The 19,950-nt window shown below is 41.8% G+C and overlaps 1 protein-coding gene across 5 annotated transcripts in view; it reads right to left on the reverse strand.

Moving 5' to 3' along the window:
* Positions 1–5,139: 5,139 nt before the first annotated feature.
* Positions 5,140–19,950, reverse strand: part of LOC138645023 (lipopolysaccharide-induced tumor necrosis factor-alpha factor homolog) — a 59,443-nt gene continuing 44,632 nt past the window's right edge. For 3 of the 5 annotated variants that reach the window (XM_069734018.1, XM_069734016.1, XM_069734015.1), the window contains 2 exons: positions 8,335–8,497; positions 5,799–6,052 (listed from right to left, as the gene is read on the reverse strand). In XM_069734018.1, the coding sequence (XP_069590119.1) occupies positions 5,944–6,052; positions 8,335–8,497 (272 nt within the window). In that variant the 3' untranslated portion in view covers positions 5,799–5,943. Of the gene's footprint in view, positions 6,053–8,334; positions 8,498–19,950 lie in introns of all 5 variants that reach the window. The other 2 variants (XM_069734017.1, XM_069734014.1) reach the window with 1 other exon arrangement.

Genomic DNA, 19,950 nt, shown 5'->3' on the forward strand with positions numbered 1-19,950 from the left:
ATCTTATATACGAAAAAGTAGGTGACAGATTCCCTTTAACCCCCAAGGGTGGTTTGCACGTTAATGACTGTCCAATTTTTACAATTCTAACCACTGTCCCTTTATGAGATTATATCTTTGGAACGCTTCAACGGATTCTGATGATTCTGACAATGTTTTCTCATGACATATTGTACTTCATGGTAGTGGTAAAATTTCTTTGATATTACCTGTGTTTATTTGTGGAAAAAATATGTAAATTTGGCGAAGTTTTTGAAAATTTCACAATTTTCCAACTTTGAATTTTTATGCCCTTTAATCACAGAGATACAGTACAGACCAAAAGTTTGGACACACCTTCTCATTTAAAGATTTTTCTGTATTTTAATGACTTTGAAAATTGTAAATTCACACTGAAGGCATGAAAACTATGAATTAACACATGTGAATCATATACTTAACAAAAAAGTGTGAAAGAACTGAAAATATGTCTTATATTCTAGGTTCTTCAAAGTAGCCACCTTTTGCTTTGATGACTGCTTTGCACACTCTTGGCGTTCTCTTAATGAGCTTCAAGAGGTAGTCACTGGAAATGGTTTTCACTTCACAGGTGTGCCCTGTCAGGTTTAACAAGTGGGATTTCTTGCTTTATAGATGGGGTTGGGGCCATCAGTTGGGCTGAGCAGAAATCTGGTGGATACACAGCGGATAGTTCTACTGAATAGACTGTTTAAATGAGAAGGTGTGTCCAAACTTTTGGTCTGTACTGTATGTGGGTGCAACCCACTGTTTGGGCGCACGGCAGGGCTCGGAAGGGAAGGAGCGCCGTTTGAGAGCCCCTGATGTGCCTAAACAGTGGAAACCCCCCACAAGTGACACCATTTTCGAACTTAGACCCCCTAAGGAACTTATCTAGATGTGTTGTGAGAACTTTGAACCCCGATGTGTTTCACTGCAGTTTATAACGCAGAGCCGTGAAAATAAAAAATCTTTTTTTCCCACAAAAATTATTTTTTAGCCCCCAGTTTTGTATTTTCCCAAGTGTAACAGGAGAAATTGGAACCCAAAAGTTGTTGTCCAGTTTGTCCTGAGTACCCTGATACCCCATATGTGGGGGGGAACCACCATTTGGGCGCATGGGAGAGCTCGGAAGTGAAGGAGTGCCATTTGGAATGCAGACTTAGATGGATTGGTCTGCAGGCGTAACGTTGCATTTGCAGAGCCCCTGATGTACCTAAACAGTAGAAACCCCACACAAGTGACCCCATACTGGAAACTAGACACCCCAAGGAACTTATCTAGATGTGGTGTGAGAACTTTGAACCCCCAACTGTTTAACTACAGTTTATAACGCAGAGCTGTGAAAATAAAAAAATCTTTTTTTTTCCCACAAAAATTATTTTTTAGCCAACCAGTGTTGTATTTTCCCAATGGTAACAGGAGAAATTGCATCCCAAAAGTTGTTGTGCAATTTGTCCTGAGTACGCTGATACCTAATATGTGGGGGAGGCACAGTAACGCATAGAGCCCGGGGCATGATGGAGTCCCTATAAAAAGGCTCGAGTCACCTGCTACACGTATTTGTGTCCTATCCTATATGGGGGGCAGAGAAGAACAGTGAGGACCTTATCAGAAGCAATAGGCGATAGCGACTACAACACCACTGCGCTAGGGGAAGGTTTTTAACTCCACCTGGTAAAGGGGAACTCTGGATTCGCTTCCAAGCCGGCACGACCCTGTCTGTACCTGTGATCTGGTACCCTGGACTGCGGCTGCCTGAAGTCTTCAGTAAACCAGGTAAAGAGACTGCAAACCTGTGTCCTCGTTCTTTACTGCACCATTCACCATCTTCCATTTACACACCGGGAGCCCTGGGGATATACTTCACCTGTGGGAAGTTATACCATCTAGCTGCCATAACATCACCCCAGAGGACCCATAAAAGCAGCATCGGTCCCCACTCACTACAAGTGGCGTCACGAACAAACTCTATTCACCAAATCCCTTTAAAGACTTTCCCCTTTTACATGGGCGCCTAGGGCCACGGACCGGGTCGCCGCCACCATGACATCCCCCTGTGAACAACGGACCCGGTACTGGTTACCCCACAGCCCTTGCGGGCGACTTATTTTTTCCTGTGAATAGTAAAATACTTACCAGTGTCCGTCTTATACAGTTTCTGGCGCCGCTCCGATCCCTCTCTACCATCTTGTGATCACAACTGTGATTGCCCGTAAGTCACAGCTAATGGTCCCTAACTCTTTTACTGTAAGTCTACAAGATCCTTGTTCTCTGGACCTGAACTGATCTTCCTCCATGCTCCTCTTGGGATTGTACCCAAGGTTTGAAATGTTCTTGCTTCTCAAATATGTAGTATTTAGTCTCGTCAGCTCATACAACCTAAGTCTACATCTCAGCTGCCCATTTTGTAATTCTAATTTCCTTTTTTTCTGGGGACAGCTTCTTTTTTTACTCCATATATTTTCACAGCCATAGTATGGAATTGTCTTTTCATTCTGGAAGAATGAGCTAAACACCTATGGACTGTTTTCAGAAAAGGTGCAAAAGTTAAGCTTCACATTTGGCAAGCTCACGGCTACAAGTCCTGTTTATCTGATGGTGACGGTTCTGATGGCTTTGAGGATTTTGAACTTCATTTTTTCTTTTAACAGGAAATTACTTCTAATACAAAGTTAAGATTGTATTCTGATTTTCGATACACTTTCATACATTTTTATAACTCTCTATTCTCAGGAGGTTCTAAAGCACCACCCAGTGGCAAAGCAAGTAATATACATCAATGCTATCACAAGAGACTGGGAATACAAGGGAATAAAGTCAGGGGTGTAGGGGAGCTGTTGATACATGACATTATTTTATATCAGGGATTGTCCCACGTAAGTCAGTAAAGTCATAATGCTGGTATGAAGTATTACTTACTTATTGGTGAAGGTCAGACTGCTGAGTCACATATTAATTCTTCCCCAATCAAAACACATGTATAAAAGCAACCAGCAAAGCAAAGGCAAGAACCTTATCAGCAGTTGGACAGATACAAAAACAATCTACGGTAAAATAAAGAGGGAAACAAATCCACAGCCAGAGATCACTGTATCGAGCCAAGCCATGACATCAGTGTGCTGGGTACAGTACAGTCACCCAATCATTGACGGGGAGTGCTGGGTTTCCTACAGGTATCTCCTGTTCAGAATGATTCCCAGCCTATCTAGCTGGCTGTCTTCCTCTTATCTCTGCCAGTTGTAGCTCTGCTCAAGTGGTGTGTGTGATTGCTGTGTTCTTTGATCTTTGTTGACCAATCTTGGATTTGCCTTTGACCACCAACATTTGCCTATCCCCTTTGTCTTGATGCACTACCTTCTTGGAATTCTGACCCTGGACTGTAGCTTTACTCCATCTTTGGTTCTATCCTCTGTTTAGGACGTACCTTCTTGGCTTTTGACTTTGACATCCTTGACTTCTCCACCTCACAGCATGTCCGTGAGAAGTGACTAGCGTCACACACCGTATATCGTGCAGCAACACACAAATACAGTGTTACATCACAGGGCAAATCTCTTCAGGGGTGCCTGTTATCTTCCAATACTCAACAGTACCACAAGTTACCAGAACAGATGACTTAACACACGGCCCCTCAAAAAATATATAAACTTTATCTGAATCATAAGTATTCCTCACTTTATGTCTGCAGGGCTCTTTTTTTCTATCTTTGGTTTTTTATAAAGTCCACTATTCTTGTCTTGTAGCTAAATTTCACGTTGTATAGGTATTATAAAATATGAAAATTGGGTTAAACTTTTTGCTCCTAACAATTCAGCGGAGAAGAGTAGTGATGAGTTGTTCGTGAACGAACTGAGGCAAATAGCCGTCTCTCTGCTGTGAACGATGGGAGCTGGCACTACCATGAGAGCCACCAAATTCTCTTAATGGCTCTCACTGGGCATAAAATTACCGTGTTCCAAGGACAAAAACCATTCCATCCAAACCAACTCTTATCCTCTCATCAATTTAATTTGCTAAGGCTATGTGCACACGTTGCGGATTTGGCTGCGGATCTTTGTGCGGATTCCTCAGCAGTTTACATCTGCTCCTCAATAGGAATCCACATGTGTAAAACCGCAGGTGGAATCCACACAAAGACCACAGGAAATCCGCAGGTAAAACCCAATGTGTGCACATAGCTTTATCTTAAATATGTGTTCACGTGGGATCCATTTAGGGAGCAGGTCCAAGTGAGCCAGATGACCAAAAAGAGCTGGACGGCGCATCACTAGAGAGGAGCTCAGAGGAAGGAAAGAAAGAGTTATGGACGCTCCCATCAGAGCCAACTTTCTTGTAGATTCTCACTTAAAGAGGTGGTCTCATAAAAATAAGCAGTTTTAGAGCAGTCTGCTACCCGGACAAGTAGTGTGTGGCACTTGAAGGGCATACTTTATAGCTTACAGCCTGCTCGTGTTATTCTGAACTTTGCCTGGATCTGAACAATCTTAGTGTCCCTAAATTTTCCCATGCTGCACAGGCAAAGCTGCTTCTGTCATCACCATGGTAGAGCGCTCAGTTTGAACGAGTGGCGCAACCACACTGTAGATCTTTAGGTGCGCACCATCTCTGGCAGGCAGGGAGCTCAGAGGGAGGCAGGTACGGACTGAGAATGAAATTCAGCCCTGGCGTTTGAAATCACACAGGCCCATTCTGTCCCCGTCTCAAGCACTAGATGGGATGTATTACTAATATTACCCTGGATAGCGGAAAGCAAGATTTACTACAACACCAATATTTCTAATGATAACGGTGGCCTGTTGGGGTAAGTGACTGAGTCAGCGACTTTGTGCTCCGTCACAACTCTTAACAGTATGAGTGTCTTGAGAACACCGATTCTGTTAACAACATTGCAGAAAAGGCAGCCCACAACCAGACAGGCCCTTCTGGCATTTCCCAGAATTGCCAGATGGCCAGTCCAGCCCTGGAGGGAGGAGAGCGATGTGCTTCTGAAGAATGAAGCTGAGACAAACCCTTTTTCTCATTTTGCAGCCTGTACAAGACACGGGCAATAGAAGTCAAATGATGCATGATTTTTTTTTATGAAATCCAATTGCAAAAATTATTTTCAGCCAACAATAAATGCAAATAAATAAAGACAACTTTCATCAGAAGGTATCTATATTGTTTAATTATAATCCTTTAATTACTTCAGAATCAATATAAGTATTTGCAGAATTCTCTTCAACAATATTTTGGCGCGGTTTAGCCAGTGATTTAAATTTTCCAAAGAACATATAAAGAAATCTAAACAAAGACATTTTACAAAGCATTTGATTAGTAAAACCGATCACATATTCTTAAGTGCTCATACAAAGCGATTATTTTTATCATGATTCCATCTCTCCTGAAACTTCAGAAAATGTAAAATGAGGAGGACTTCCAGAAGAATTGTCAAATCATAGAACCATAGAATGTTAGAGTTGGAAGGGATTCCCAGGGTCATCGTGTCTAACCCTCTGCTCAATGCAGGTCACAGGAACATGACCAGAATAAAATTGACCCATCTCTACCGAAAACTCACGGAAAGCAGTGTTTCCACAAGATCGCAAGATTCCTTGTGTTTAGATGGAACCCCTGTGAGATATCCTGGCTCAGAAAGCTGGCAAGTATAATTTATATATTGACCATACAATGACATAAAACCTTTAGGCTAGTGCTACATGAATTCTTCATCCACAACACAAATCACGAGTCCAAATATAACTCTATACTGCTGCTATATAGCAGCTTAGTGCTGGCTTTTTTTTCAACAATCATGGCACTTTGTGTGCCCCATTCACCTGGATTATGCCACAGAGTAGTAACGACCTTGGGGAGATCTTTGGCCTTGTGACTTGTACTTTTGCCAAATCGACATATATCCCCAGCTTTATATTCTTGTACAAATAGTAATTCTTCACTTCTTCAAATCCTTTTGTATTTTGATATATGATGATTGCAGCTGGGACAGTAATGGTCCACATCCTTACAGCCATCCACAAAGAAAGGAATCAGGCAACATCCTAACCAGCAACTGAAGAAGACAACAGAATAAGATAATACATGAATCCATCATACACCGAGAACAGGTGATACAGATCCTGGGTGAGGGTTCATTCCTCTCATGGTTTGAACATGATACTTATTGTTGATCAGACACACAGTGATATTGTTATAGGGTGTTTCTACTTCACTGAAACACAGGGGAAAAAATCCAAGTGTGCTGGATTGGTGAAAAAAATTAAGTTCTGCAATTGTTTTTTGAGTTTAGTTTTTATGGCATTTATTATATTGTACATATTCTCTAGAAACATGATTGTCAAGGTGAATACAATTATGGAGATACCAAGCATGCATCAATTTTTTTCTATTTAAATGATGAAAAAAATGTAGAGTATTGTAAAAAAAAGTTTTTGCTTTGTGTCTCCATTTTCCAAGACCCATAATATTTTTTATTTTTCTATTGATGGGGCTAAGTTAGGGCTTGTTTTGATTGCTTAGTATTACATTTTTGAGGTGACCAAGAAAACCGCAATTTTGGCATTTTGATTTTTTTTCCTTATGGCATTTACTGATCGGGTTAATTAATGCCATATTTTAATAGTTTGGACTTTGACAAATGCAATGATATTGTATCATTTCAAAAAACAAGCTCTTGTCAGTGGAGAAAAAAAAGTTCTAGCTCTCAGTATACAGTGGTGCAAAAACAATAGTTTTTTTCAATAAAATAGTTTTTATTGTGTAAAAGGAGAAGTCGCACAACATATTTTGGGGTTCATTTTTTACTGTTACCCTTGTGAAAAGGAATCATCTGGGGCTAAAGCAACATTTTTGTGGGAAAAATGTATTTTTTTCATTTTCATTGCTCAACACTGGAAAATTCTATGCAGCAACTGTGGGTTTATGGTGCTCACAGAATCGCTAGATAAGTTGCTTGAGGGGTGTAGTAATATGGGGTTACTTGTGGGAGGATTCCACTGTTTAGGCACATCAGAGAATCTGCAAACCTGACATGGCATCTGCTATCTATTCCAATTTTGCACTCCAAAAGTCAAATAATGCTCTTTCCCTTCCAAGCCCTGTTGTGCACCAAAACAGTAGTTTTCCACCACATTTGGGGGTATCGGTGTACTACATAAATTGCACAACAAATTGCATGGTCCATTTTCTCCTGTTGCCTGTGTGAAAATGAATAATATGGGCCTGAAGCAAATTTTTTGCAGGAAAAATACATTATTTTCATTTTAATGACTCAATGTTATAAAATTCACATTAGGGGCTCTGCTGTGTGCCCAAACTGTAGTTTTTCACCACAAGTGAGGATATCAGTGTAATCAGGAGAAATAGCACAAAAAAATTGTATGGTCCATTTTCTGCAGTTACCCTTTTGAAAATGAATATTTTGGGGCTAAACCAACATTTTTGTGGAAATAATATGTTTATTTTATTTTCACGGGTCAACGATACAAAATTCTGTGAAGCACCTGCAGGTTCAAGGTGCTCACCACACATTTAGGTAAGTTCCTTAAAAGGTGTAGTTTCCAAAATTGGTTTATTTGTGGGCGGTTTCCACTGTTTAGGCACATCAGGGGCTCTGCAAACGTGACATGGCATCCGCTGTTCATTCCAGCCAATTTTGCAATCCAAAAGACGAAGGGTTCTCCTTCCTTTCCTGAGCCCTGACGTGTACCTAAACAATAGTTTTCCACCATATATGGGTTTTGTAAAATTTGTTGGAAAAATTAGAAATTGCTTCTAAACTTTTAACCCTTCTAACTTCCTTTTGAAAAAAAAAATGTTTAAAAAAATGATGCTGATGTGAAGTAGACATGTGGGATATGATATTTATTATCTATTTTGTGTGGTATAACTATCAAGTTTAAGGGCATCAAAATTCAAAGTTTGAAAATGGCAAGATTTTCAATTTTTTTGTCAACTTTTTTATATTTTCATAAATGCAAATCATATTGACCTACATTTATTACTAATATAAAGTACAACATGTCACGAAAAAAATAATCTCAGAATCACTGGGATATGTCAAATGTTATCACCTACAATTGTCAGAACTTATGTCCTATGGCCACTAGACTATGGACAGGAGGAATTTAATTGAGGGGCTAGTCACACATGTGACTTTCCTATCTATTAACGTTTGTGATTAAAAAAAAATATATAAGCTATCATCTGGTACTTTCAGTATCAGAGACTACAATAAAATGGCCGAGCGCATGGACAACTAACTGCCTTATTCAACTCCTCCTGCTTGCAGTCTTCCAGGATTATTTATTGTAGTCCTTTTATTTTAGTACTTACCCAAGTAAAATTAGACTGCCAGCGATAAGCCATGTCAAGAGTCCTGATTTAGGTTCTGTACGTGTCACTATGCTCTGATGACACACAGGACAGGAGCATGTTACTGGCGTATCAGCAAATGATGTTCTGATGATCACAATTGAAGTGACAGGAGCTGTAACTACTGTGAAAGAATGGATAAAAAAATATAAAGATGAAATAACTTTGTACATAGAAAGAATAATTGCAGGAACACAAAGCTAGCTCAAGCCACCATTGCATTATATTAGTAAGATAAGGAATTCAGTAGTCATAAGGAAGAGCAGACAAGAACACCCCAAAGTGTGTGGACCTAAGTAAGAGAACAATCCAGCAAAATCCACTAGAAACCAAAGTGGTACAGATGAAAAAGATGCTGTAATTGATGAATCAACCACACAAGACATTTCAAGACTCCTTAATCAACTTAAAGATAAGGGTAAATGTTCCCTAAGCTAGTGGGCTTTAAATATTCACAAAAAAGGAGCCAGTACAGCCCAATAAACAATTAAAAATGCATCAGAATCAAAACTGTGAAACACAATAAATTACACTGAAAAAAAAAAGATAAAAGCACTTAACAATTATCTTGATCTCGGAAAGGAGCACCTACTATTGTTATGGTCATAAAGTGTCATACGGCTGTGCGCATGCACTTTGCAGAATATGCGCATGCACTTGGGAGAATATGCATGCTCATATCAAGCAGCCAGGGCATTAGCTAGCGAATATAATAGGGAGTGCATGCACCCATCAATGATAGAATGAATGATAGAATGATAAGAATGCCTAATTAGCAAAAGTCATCATTGCGATTTGTATATCAGGCAGAGCTACCAGTGGATGTAGACACACAACGAGCGTCCCTGCCTAGGATCAGAACTATATATTCCAGAATTAAATAAACGGTTGTCTGAATGATTTCTACAACTATCTGAGCGATATGTAAAACTATGCTCCAAAGGACAAGGAGCAATTGTCTGAAGTGCATACTGGGTATCAGTATCATAGTCTAAAATGCCAATGAAGACTTGATCTTCTCAACCCTTGAAGAGAAATAAAAGATTGTCCGAGCTGAGTGCTCATGTGCATCAGGGAGTCTGGAGAGACAGCTGTCGGCTAGAGGAACATTAAGCTGACAGTTACTTCTTGTACAGGCAGCTTAACATATTTAAAGAAACACTCCCATTAAAATTATTTGTATCCTTTTGATATATTACAGTAATCATATTATAAATCCCTGTGTACTTACAATTGCTCATTTTGCCTTTCTACCCAGCTAATTCTTCTCTTTTCCATTAGGTCTATGACATCACCTGATTAAAAACTGACTAGCTGAATCCTTCTAAGCTCTATGTAGAAAACAGGAAGTCTCCTTTCCCTGCATGAGTCATCATTGCAAACATCCATAGCAGGGGAGGAGTGGAGCAACTAGGTCAGGAGTAGAAAAGGGGGATGACTCATGCAGGGAAAAAACACTTCCTGTTTCTGCATAGAGCAGAGAAAAGAGAAGAATTAACTGGGTAGAAGGGCAAAATGAGCAATTGTAAAGGTACCTTCACACATAACGATTTCGTTAACGATATCGTTGCAACGTCACGCTTTTTGTGACGTAGCAACGATCCCGCTAACGATATCTTTATGTGTGACAGCGACCAACGATCAGGCCCCTGCTGGGAGATCGTTGGTCGTGGGGAATGATCAGGACCTTTTTTTGGTCGCTGATCACCCCGCTGTCATCGCTAGATCGGCGTGTGTGACGCCGATCTAGCGATGTGTTCACCTGTAACCAGGGTAAATATCGGGTTACTAAGCGCAGGGCCGCGCTTAGTAACCTGATATTTACCCTGGTTACCATTGTAAAAGTAAAAAAAAAAAAAAAACAGTACATACTCACATTCCGATGTCTGTCACACCCCCCGGCGTCAGCTTCCCTGCACTGACTGTCAGAGCGCCGGCCGTAAAGCAGAGAACAGCGGTGACGTCACCGCTCTGCTTTACGGCCGGCACTTACACAGTGCAGGGAAGCTGACGCCGGGGGACGTGACAGACATCGGGAATGTGAGTATGTAGTGTTTTTTTTTTACTTTTCCAATGGTAACCAGGGTAAATATCGGGTTACTAAGCGCGGCCCTGCGCTTAGTAACCCGATATTTACCCTGGTTACAGGTGAACACATCGCTAGATCGGCGTCACACACGCCGATCTAGCGATGACAGCGGGGTGATCAGCGACCAAAAAAAGGTCCTGATCATTCCCCACGACCAACGATCTCCCAGCAGGGGCCTGATCGTTGGCCCTGCACTTAGTAACCCGATGTTTACCCTGGTTACCCGGGGACTTCGGCATCGTTGAAGACAGTTTCAACGATGCCGAAGTTGTTCTTCTGATCGTTGGTCATTTATTTTATACACGATGTACACAGCGGGTGCTGATTGCAACCCCCATTACTGTCGCCTGGTCACACTGATCTCAGGAAGACCAGGCAACAATGATCAGAGCTCCCTTCAGCACCCGGCACCTGGTAACAGAGGTTATTGTACAGCTTTTTCCCAGGCGCCAGTACATGGCACATGGATGATACACGCTTTTTTCCATGCTGCACAAAAATAAGGACATCTGTTGCTTTTCACACACAGTATGTGTGAAAAACCTGACAAGTGCACACAACCATTGAATACAATAGCTGTGCGTATGTCCATATTTGCAGTCCTTAAAAAATGGACCATATAAGGACATAAAGTACAGACATGTGAAATCTCTTGTTGGTCTCCCTGCTCACATGAATTTAAGGTCCCCATTCCATCATAACACTTGTGGCTTGAAAAGGGGTAAGCAGCAAACCCCCACAAAACACTCACACTCAGGGGTACTGTAGAAGGGTATATCAGGACTCAGAAGTAACCTCCAGCAAATCCTGTCCCTTACAGACTCTGCATGGGACATGACTACAATGTATTTCTTCAGCATGCTTCCTCCGGGTCATATTTTCCAGAAGAGGAAATTCTACATTATTGTCTATTTTGATCTATTCACAGCACAAGACTGCCATCTACTGCCTTACTAGTTTAACAATCTTCACATCTACTAACAACCACCTAACTCTTCACTTCTTTTATGCCCCTAAAATATGCCCGATTCTCCTAAATCACACTAAATTCAACTACCCTCAACCTGAGGTGAGCATAAATCTGATCAATGATATGGTGGGAAGGAGGGAGGAGGAGAGGAATAAAAGAGAGACATTGCAAACACAGAGAAACAACAATAAGCAACAGAGAAACCCAATCAGTAGGCCACTGATGCCCATGCAAATGTAGGAATACTTATCTCAGATACGCAGGATAACTACATTGTCCTCTAACTTTATAAAACAATTTCTCACATTCCCATTGTATATCGCTTCTTTTACTATGGACAAAATCATCTCTACTCAATGTCAGACAATTTCAGGTGTAGGCCTAAAATCTAACATGCTATTTAGGATATCCGCCCTATACACAAAGCCGACAGCCAGCATAAAGGTGAATAGGGTCTTATCTCAGGAGTTCGTTATATGCAATGGTACGGATCAAGGATTCCCATTATCTCCTTTAATTTTCATACTCACACTGGAGCCTTTCCTCAGAAGGATTCGTACCAACAGGAACATAATGGCCCTTGTATTCGAGGGTCTCATTGCAAGATTGCGGCCTATGCAGACAATCTGCTTTTTTCAACAATAACCTGGCCACTTCACTCCCAAATTTAATGGCAGAACTCCATGCATACAAAGGCCTATCTAATTTAAAATCCACTTCTCCAAATCAGAGACCCTGAACATCAACACATCCCCATCTATCTTGGTGCCCCTAAAAGCTCAAAATGGCCAATTCAGCAATAAAATATCTAAATATACTATTACCGAGAGACATAGATTTGACATACTCCCTTAATTTCCCTAAATTCCTCCACTCAGTACACGAGAGCTGTTCAAGATGGATTAAGGATGTGTCATGATCCGTTCCAGGGTTTAATCCTGTCTGCCCTTTTAACAGGCGGATCATGTCAACGGTTAACTTTGCTCTGCCTCATTCTGGGTTCAGGTTTGCTATTTAGCTCTCATGCATCCTGCTGGCGGTGTCAGCTATAGTTCTGCCTTCGGCATGTGAACCTGACTCTGGTAGCTCTTGGTTTGTCCTGCTGTGATCCCTGACTTGTCCCGTATCTGTTGACTCGCTCTATCTGCCCTTTTCCCAGCGTTTCCCTGTGTTTCAGTTTTGAATCTCTGGCTTCTGACTTGGCTTGTATTCGAACTCTCTTCTGCCTTCGTCTTATCCACTTCTGACCGTTGCTGAACCTCCTGGCTTGCTCCTGACCACATGTATTGCTGAACCCTTTAGTACTTCTTCCTATTGTTCTTTTTTGACTCGGCTTGTTTGACCACTCTCTCACCACTTGGTGGCGCCTATGCTGCTGCTCTGTGGTGCTTCTCTGTGAATGCAGTCTCACTTCCCTCTCAAGCTCTCTCTGCTAGAAGCACATTCTTTAAAATGAACATTCTCTGGCGGATTTTGTATATCTTTCAAGCCCTCCTAGTTGCTGTCCCCATGTCCTTCTTCAGGATTCTTATTTCGGTCCAAACCAAGTTCATACGGTCTGGTAAACTCTCCCATATCAGCTAAACCATAATTTATAATTCAAAGTCCTCAGGGGTTATAGCCTTGCCTGATTTCAGATCTCATTATATAGCCTCTTACCTGTCTAGAATCTTGGACTAGTTTAGGAATGATAATAGGAATGCAATGGTTGGTATCGAGCAAAGCTTTGTAAATATCCCCTTGACAGCTACTCCGCACGATTCGGGCCACTCTTGCCTGTTGTATTCATGGTATGTTCTTATATCTTACCATTATCTTCCTCTGTGTTTCCTATTTTGGCCAATCCAATTCCCCCCTCCCCCAGTGTTAGAAGATAAAGTCTTTCATATCTGGATAAGTAGGAGTAGGATTTTTCCAAAGCGTTTGATACCGTGCCGCACAAGAGGTTGGTACACAAAATGAGAATGCTTGGTCTGGGGGAAAATGTGTGTAAATGGGTTAGTAACTGGCTTAGTGATAGAAAGCAGAGGGTGGTTATAAATGGTATAGTCTCTAACTGGGTCGCTGTGACCAGTGGGGTTCCGCAGGGGTCGGTATTGGGACCTGTTCTCTTCAACATATTCATTAATGATCTGGTAGAGGGTTTACACAGTAAAATATCGATATTTGCAGATGATACAAAACTATGTAAAGCAGTTAATACAAGAGAAGATAGTATTCTGCTACAGATGGATCTGGATAAGTTGGAAACTTGGGCTGAAAGGTGGCAGATGAGGTTTAACAATGATAAATGTAAGGTTATACACATGGGAAGAAGGAATCAATATCACCATTACACACTGAATGGGAAACCACTGGGTAAATCTGACAGGGAGAAGGACTTGGGGATCCTAGTTAATGATAAACTTACCTGGAGCAGCCAGTGCCAGGCAGCAGCTGCCAAGGCAAACAGGATCATGGGGTGCATTAAAAGAGGTCTGGATACACATGATGAGAGCATTATACTGCCTCTGTACAAATCCCTAGTTAGACCGCACATGGAGTACTGTGTCCAGTTTTGGGCACCGGTGCTCATGAAGGATATAATGGAACTAGAGAGAGTACAAAGGAGGGCAACAAAATTAATAAAGGGGATGGGAGAACTACAATACCCAGATAGATTAGCGAAATTAGGATTATTTAGTCTAGAAAAAAGACGACTGAGGGGCGATCTAATAACCATGTATAAGTATATAAGGGGACAATACAAATATCTCGCTGAGGATCTGTTTATACCAAGGAAGGTGACGGGCACAAGGGGGCATTCTTTGCGTCTGGAGGAGAGAAGGTTTTTCCACCAACATAGAAGAGGATTCTTTACTGTTAGGGCAGTGAGAATCTGGAATTGCTTGCCTGAGGAGGTGGTGATGGCGAACTCAGTCGAGGGGTTCAAGAGAGGCCTGGATGTCTTCCTGGAGCAGAACAATATTGTATCATACAATTATTAGGTTCTGTAGAAGGACGTAGATCTGGGGATTTATTATGATGGAATATAGGCTGAACTGGATGGACAAATGTCTTTTTTCGGCCTTACTAACTATGTTACTATGTTACTAGTTGTTTTAGACCATGGATGTCAAACTCAAATACACAAAGGGTCAAATTTAAAAACTTGGACAAAGTCACGAGCCGACCTTGACATTTATTAGAACAATGTCTACAATTGAGGACGTTTTTCATTATCAACAAATATAAGTACCTTATATATTTTGAAAGGGTTAAAGGTGTTGTCTGGTCTAAAATGACAAGTCTGCAGTCACTATGTGTGACTGCACACTTGTGAATCCTACCAGTGCATGCACTTAGACCTGTGAGGATTCTCCGGTGTCAGTGCTGGGAACAGCGATCACATGACCTCAAGTATGCATTATAGAAACTCCTAGCCAGAACCTGACTAGACTGTATTTGGCACGCTCAATGTTAGTATATTGCACAAGGCTGGAAACAGTTTAGTCAGGTTCTGGCCAGGGGTTTGCATACCGCATACTTGCGGGCACGTGGCCGCTGTTCCCGATGCTGACAGCTGACAATTCTTACGGCGAGCAGTGTGCGCTGAGAGGATTCTCAAGTCTGCAGTCGCATGGAATAAGTGCAGATATGTCATCTTAAACCGGACAACTCCGGTTTAAAATGTACACAACTTCACGCAGTTTTATCCATTAATACAGAGCATTTTAACCGCTTAACCCCCAAGGGTTGTTTGCACGTTAATGACCAGGCCAATTTTTTTTTACAATTCTGACCACTGTCCCTTTATGAGGTTATAACTCTGGAAAGCTTCAACGGATCTTGATGATTCTGACAAAGTTTTCTCGTGACATATTGTACTTCATGATGGTGGTAAATTTTCTTTGATATTACCTGTATTTATTTGTGAAAAAAAACAGAAAATTGGCAAAATTTTGAAAAATTTGCAATTTTCCAACTTTGAATTTTTATGCCCTTAAATCACATATGTATGTCACATAAAATACTTAATAAGTAACATTTACCACATGTCTACTTTACATGAGTACAATTTTGGAACCCAATTTTTTTTTAGGGAGTTATAAGGGTTAAAAGTCTCATTTTTACAACACCATTTTTATTAGGGACCACATCACATTTGAAGTCATTTTGAGGGGTATATGTGATAGAAAATAACCAAGTGTGACACCATTCTAAGAACTGCACACCTCAAGGTGCTCAAAACCACATTCAAGAAGTTTATTATCCCTTCAGGTGTTTCACAGGAATTTTTGGAATGTTTAAAAAAAAAACCGAACATTTAACTTTTTTCACAAAAAATTTCAGCTCCAGTTTGTTTTATTTTACCAAGGGTAACAGGAGAAAATGGACCCCAAAAGTTGTTGTACAATTTGTCCTGAGTACGCCGATACCCAATATGTGGGGGTAAACCACTGTTTGGGCGCATGGCAGAGCTCGGAAGGGAATGAGCGCCGTTTGACTTTTCAATGCAAAATTGACTGGAATTGAGATGGGACGCCATGTTGCGTTTGGAGAGCCCCTGCTGTGCCTAAACATTGAAACCCTCCACAAGTGACACCATTTTGGAAAGTAGACCCCCTAAGGAACTTATCTAGATGTGTGGTGAGCACTTTGACCCACCAAGTGCTTCACAGAAGTTTATAATGCAGAGCCGTAAAAATAAAAAATAATATTTTTTCACAAAAATGATCTTTTCACCCCCAAGTTTTTATTTTCTGAAGGGTAATAGAAGAAATTAGACCCCAAACATTGTTGTGAAATTTGCCCTGAGTGCGCTAATACCCCATATGTGGGGGTATACCACTGTTTGGGTGCATGGCAGAGCTCGGAAAGGAAGGAGCGCCATTTGACTTTTCAATGCAAAATTCACTGGAAGTGAGATGGGACGCCATGTTGCGTTTGGAGAGCCCTTGATGTGCCTAAGCATTGAAACCCTCCACAGGTGACACCATTTTGGAAAGTAGACCCCCTAAGGAACGTATCTAGATGTGTTGTGAGAGCTTTGATCCCCCAAGTCACTACAGTTTATAACGCAGAGCCGTGAAAATAAAAATTCTTTTTTTTTTCACAAAAATTATTTTTATACCCCAGTTTTGTATTTTCCCAAGACAAGCAGGAGAAATTGGACCCCAAAAGTTGTTGTCCAATTTTTCCTGAGTACGCTGATACCCCATATGTGGGGGGGAACCACTGTTTGGGCGCATGGCAGAGCTCGGAAGGGAAAGAGCGCCGTTTGGAATCCAGACTTAGATGGAATGGTCTGCAGGCATCACATTGCGTTTGCAGAGCCCCTAATGTACCTAAACAGTAGAAAACCCCCACAAGTGACCCCATATTGGAAAATAGACCCCCCAAGGAACTTATCTAGATGTTTTGTGAGAACTTTGAACCCCAAAGTGTTTCACTACAGTTTATAACACAGAGCCATGAAAATAAATAATAATTTTTTTCCCAAGGGTAACAAGATAAATTGGACCCCAAAAGTTGTCCAATTAGTCCTGAATACGCTGATACCCCAAATGTTAGGGTAAACCCCTGTTTGGGCGCATGGGAGAGCTCGGAAGGGAAGGAGCACTGTTTTACTTTTTCAACGCAGAATTGGCTGGAATTGAGATCGGACTCCATGTCACGTTTGGAGAGCCCTTGATGTGCCTAAACAGTGAAAGCCCCCAATTCTAACTGAAACCCTAACTCAAACACACCTCTAACCCTAATCCCAACTCTACCAATAACCCTAACCACACCCCTAACCCGAACATGCCCCTAACCACAACCACACCACTAACCCCAACACACCCCTAGCCCCAACAGACCCCCTAACCCTAATCCCAACCCTAACCACACCCCTAACTCCAACACACCCCAACCCTAATCCCAACCCTGACACACCCCTAACCCTAATCCCAACCGTAAATGTAATCCAAACCCTAACTTTAGCCCCAACTCTAACCCTAACTTTAGCCCTAACCCTAACTTTAGCCCCAACCCTAACTGTAGCCCTAACCCCAACCCTAGCCCCAACCCTAACCCTATCATCAACCCTAACCTTAGCCCTAGCCCTAACCCTAGCCCAACCCAAGCCCCAACCCTAACCCTAGCCCCAACCCTAACCCTAATGGACAAATGGAAATCAATACATTTTTTTAATTTTATTATTTTTCCCTAACTAATGGGGTAATGATGGGGGATTTGATTTACTTTTATAGCGGGTTTTTTAGCAGATTTTTGTGATAGGCAGCTGTCACACACTAAAAGATGCTTTTTATTGCAAAAAATAGTTTTTGTGTCTCCACATTTTGAGAGCTATAATTTTTCCATATTTTGGTCCACAGAGTCATGTGAGGTGTTGTTTTTTGTGGGACGAGTTGACATTTTCATTGGTACCAATTTCGGGCATGTGACATTTTTTGATCACTTTTTATTCCGATTTTGGTGAGGCAGAATGACCAAAGCCAGCTATTCATGAATTTCTTTTTTGGGGGACGTTTATACCGTTCCACATTTGGTAAAATTGACAAAGCCTTTTTATTCTTCGGGTCAGTACGATTGCAGCGATACCTCATTTATATCATTTTTTATGTTTTGGCGCTTTTTATATAAAAAATAATTATTTTTGCATCGCTTTATTCTGAGGACTATAACTTTTTTATTTTTTTACTGATGATGCTGTATCACGGCTCGTTTTTTGCAGGACAAGATGACGTTTTCATCGGTACCATGGTTATTTATATCCATATTTTTGATCATGTGTTATTCCACGTTTTGTTCAGCGGTATGATAATAAAGCTGTTTTTTGCCTTGTTTTTTTTTTTCTTTTTTTTTAGAGTGATCACTGAATGGTTTAACTAGTGCGACAGTTTTATAGGTCGGGTCGTTACGGACGCGGCGATACTAATTATGTGTACTTTTATTGTTTGTTTGTTTTTTAGATAAAGAAATGTATTTATCGGAACAATTTTTTTTTCTTTATTTAGGAAATTTTTTCTTTTTACATATGTGAATATTTTTTTTTTACTTTATAACATTGCCCCGGGGGGGCATCATGCTATAGGGTCAGATTGCTGATCTGACACTTTGTAGAGCACTGTGTTAGATCAGTGATCTGACCGGCACAGCAGGGATGCTTGTAAGCACTTGCTCTGAGGGTCTCAGGGAAGCACGCAGGGAGCCCCCTCCCTGCGCGATGCTTCCCTATGCTGCCGGAACACTGCGATCATGTTTGATCGCAGTGTGCCGAAGGTTAATGTGCCAGGAGCGGTCTATGACGGTGCCGGATGTCAGTTGCGATAGTCAGCTGACACCAGGCGCGATCGGATGCGCTCCCTCTGTGAGCGCAGCCGATCGCCTATGATGTACTATCCTGTCCATGGGAATTAAGTCCCAGGTCACCTCGATGGGATAGTACATCATATGGGATTAAGGGGTTAATACACAGTCTTGTTATTTCCTCAACCTCACACATTCCTGCCTCCACTGGTCTCATTTTTTTCACCACCAACCAGCCTAGCACCACAGTACAGTCCGTGAAAGTCATTTCCTGCAGTTCCACATCTGAATGTCCTCGTAGATAAGAGTGTTTGCCAATATGGCCTGACTCTTAAGCTCTCTGATGCTTACTGTACTCTCAGTTCATCACATGTTCTATTCCATCCTGGCCAGTTACCTTTAAGAGCTGTAAGCTACTCTGGGCCTTAGTGGAGCGCCCCCAGACACAGGGCCACAGGTTACTCGGTACCGGTCCTTTCTGTCTCAGTTCTGGGGTTGTCATGGTGGCTGGACCCTGTCCGTGACCCTGCTAAGGGGCGTCCAATAAAAGGTGATAGGAGTCTGTCAAGGTTTCGTGACGCCACCTGTGGTGTTCGGTCAGGGTGACCGATGCTGCTTGGGGTCCGCTGGGGTGATGGAATGGCAGCTAGATGGTATAGCTTCTCACAGGTGCAGTATGTCCCCAGGGCTTCCCAGTAAGGTGGATGGTGATGGTTTGAGGTGCAGACAATAAAGAGGACACAGGGTTGCAGTCTCTTTACCTCTTTACTGAAGACTTCAGGATCCTCAATCCAGAGCACAGTTAACAGGGCTGTCTGAGACCGGCCGGTCCGATGGCACATCCAGAGTTCCCTTTACAGGTGGAAATCGTTGCCTACCAATAGCGCCTGTGTGTTGTAGTGCTACCCTGCTGAGCATTCGGTATAGTCCTCACAACTTCTGTTCTAGTTCGTTCGTTCGTTCTTTCTAGTTCTTTCTCTTTCTTTCTATTTCATCCCAGATGTTACTAGTTTCTCGTCCCCCAGGTATGTTATGGCTAGGACGCATGTCATGATCCCAATGGCAGGGGATCACAAAAGGACAAGCACAAAAACAAAACAAGCTCTAGGGTGATGGAACCTGAGCTGACCGCGATCCTGAACCTAAACACACAACTAGCAGTAGCCGGGGAACGTGCCTACGATGATTCCTAGACGTCTCGCGCCAGCCGAAGGATTAACTTCCC

The sequence above is a fragment of the Ranitomeya imitator genome, chromosome 7 (assembly GCF_032444005.1).
Source record: "Ranitomeya imitator isolate aRanImi1 chromosome 7, aRanImi1.pri, whole genome shotgun sequence".
NCBI classification, from domain to species: Eukaryota; Metazoa; Chordata; class Amphibia; order Anura; family Dendrobatidae; genus Ranitomeya; species Ranitomeya imitator.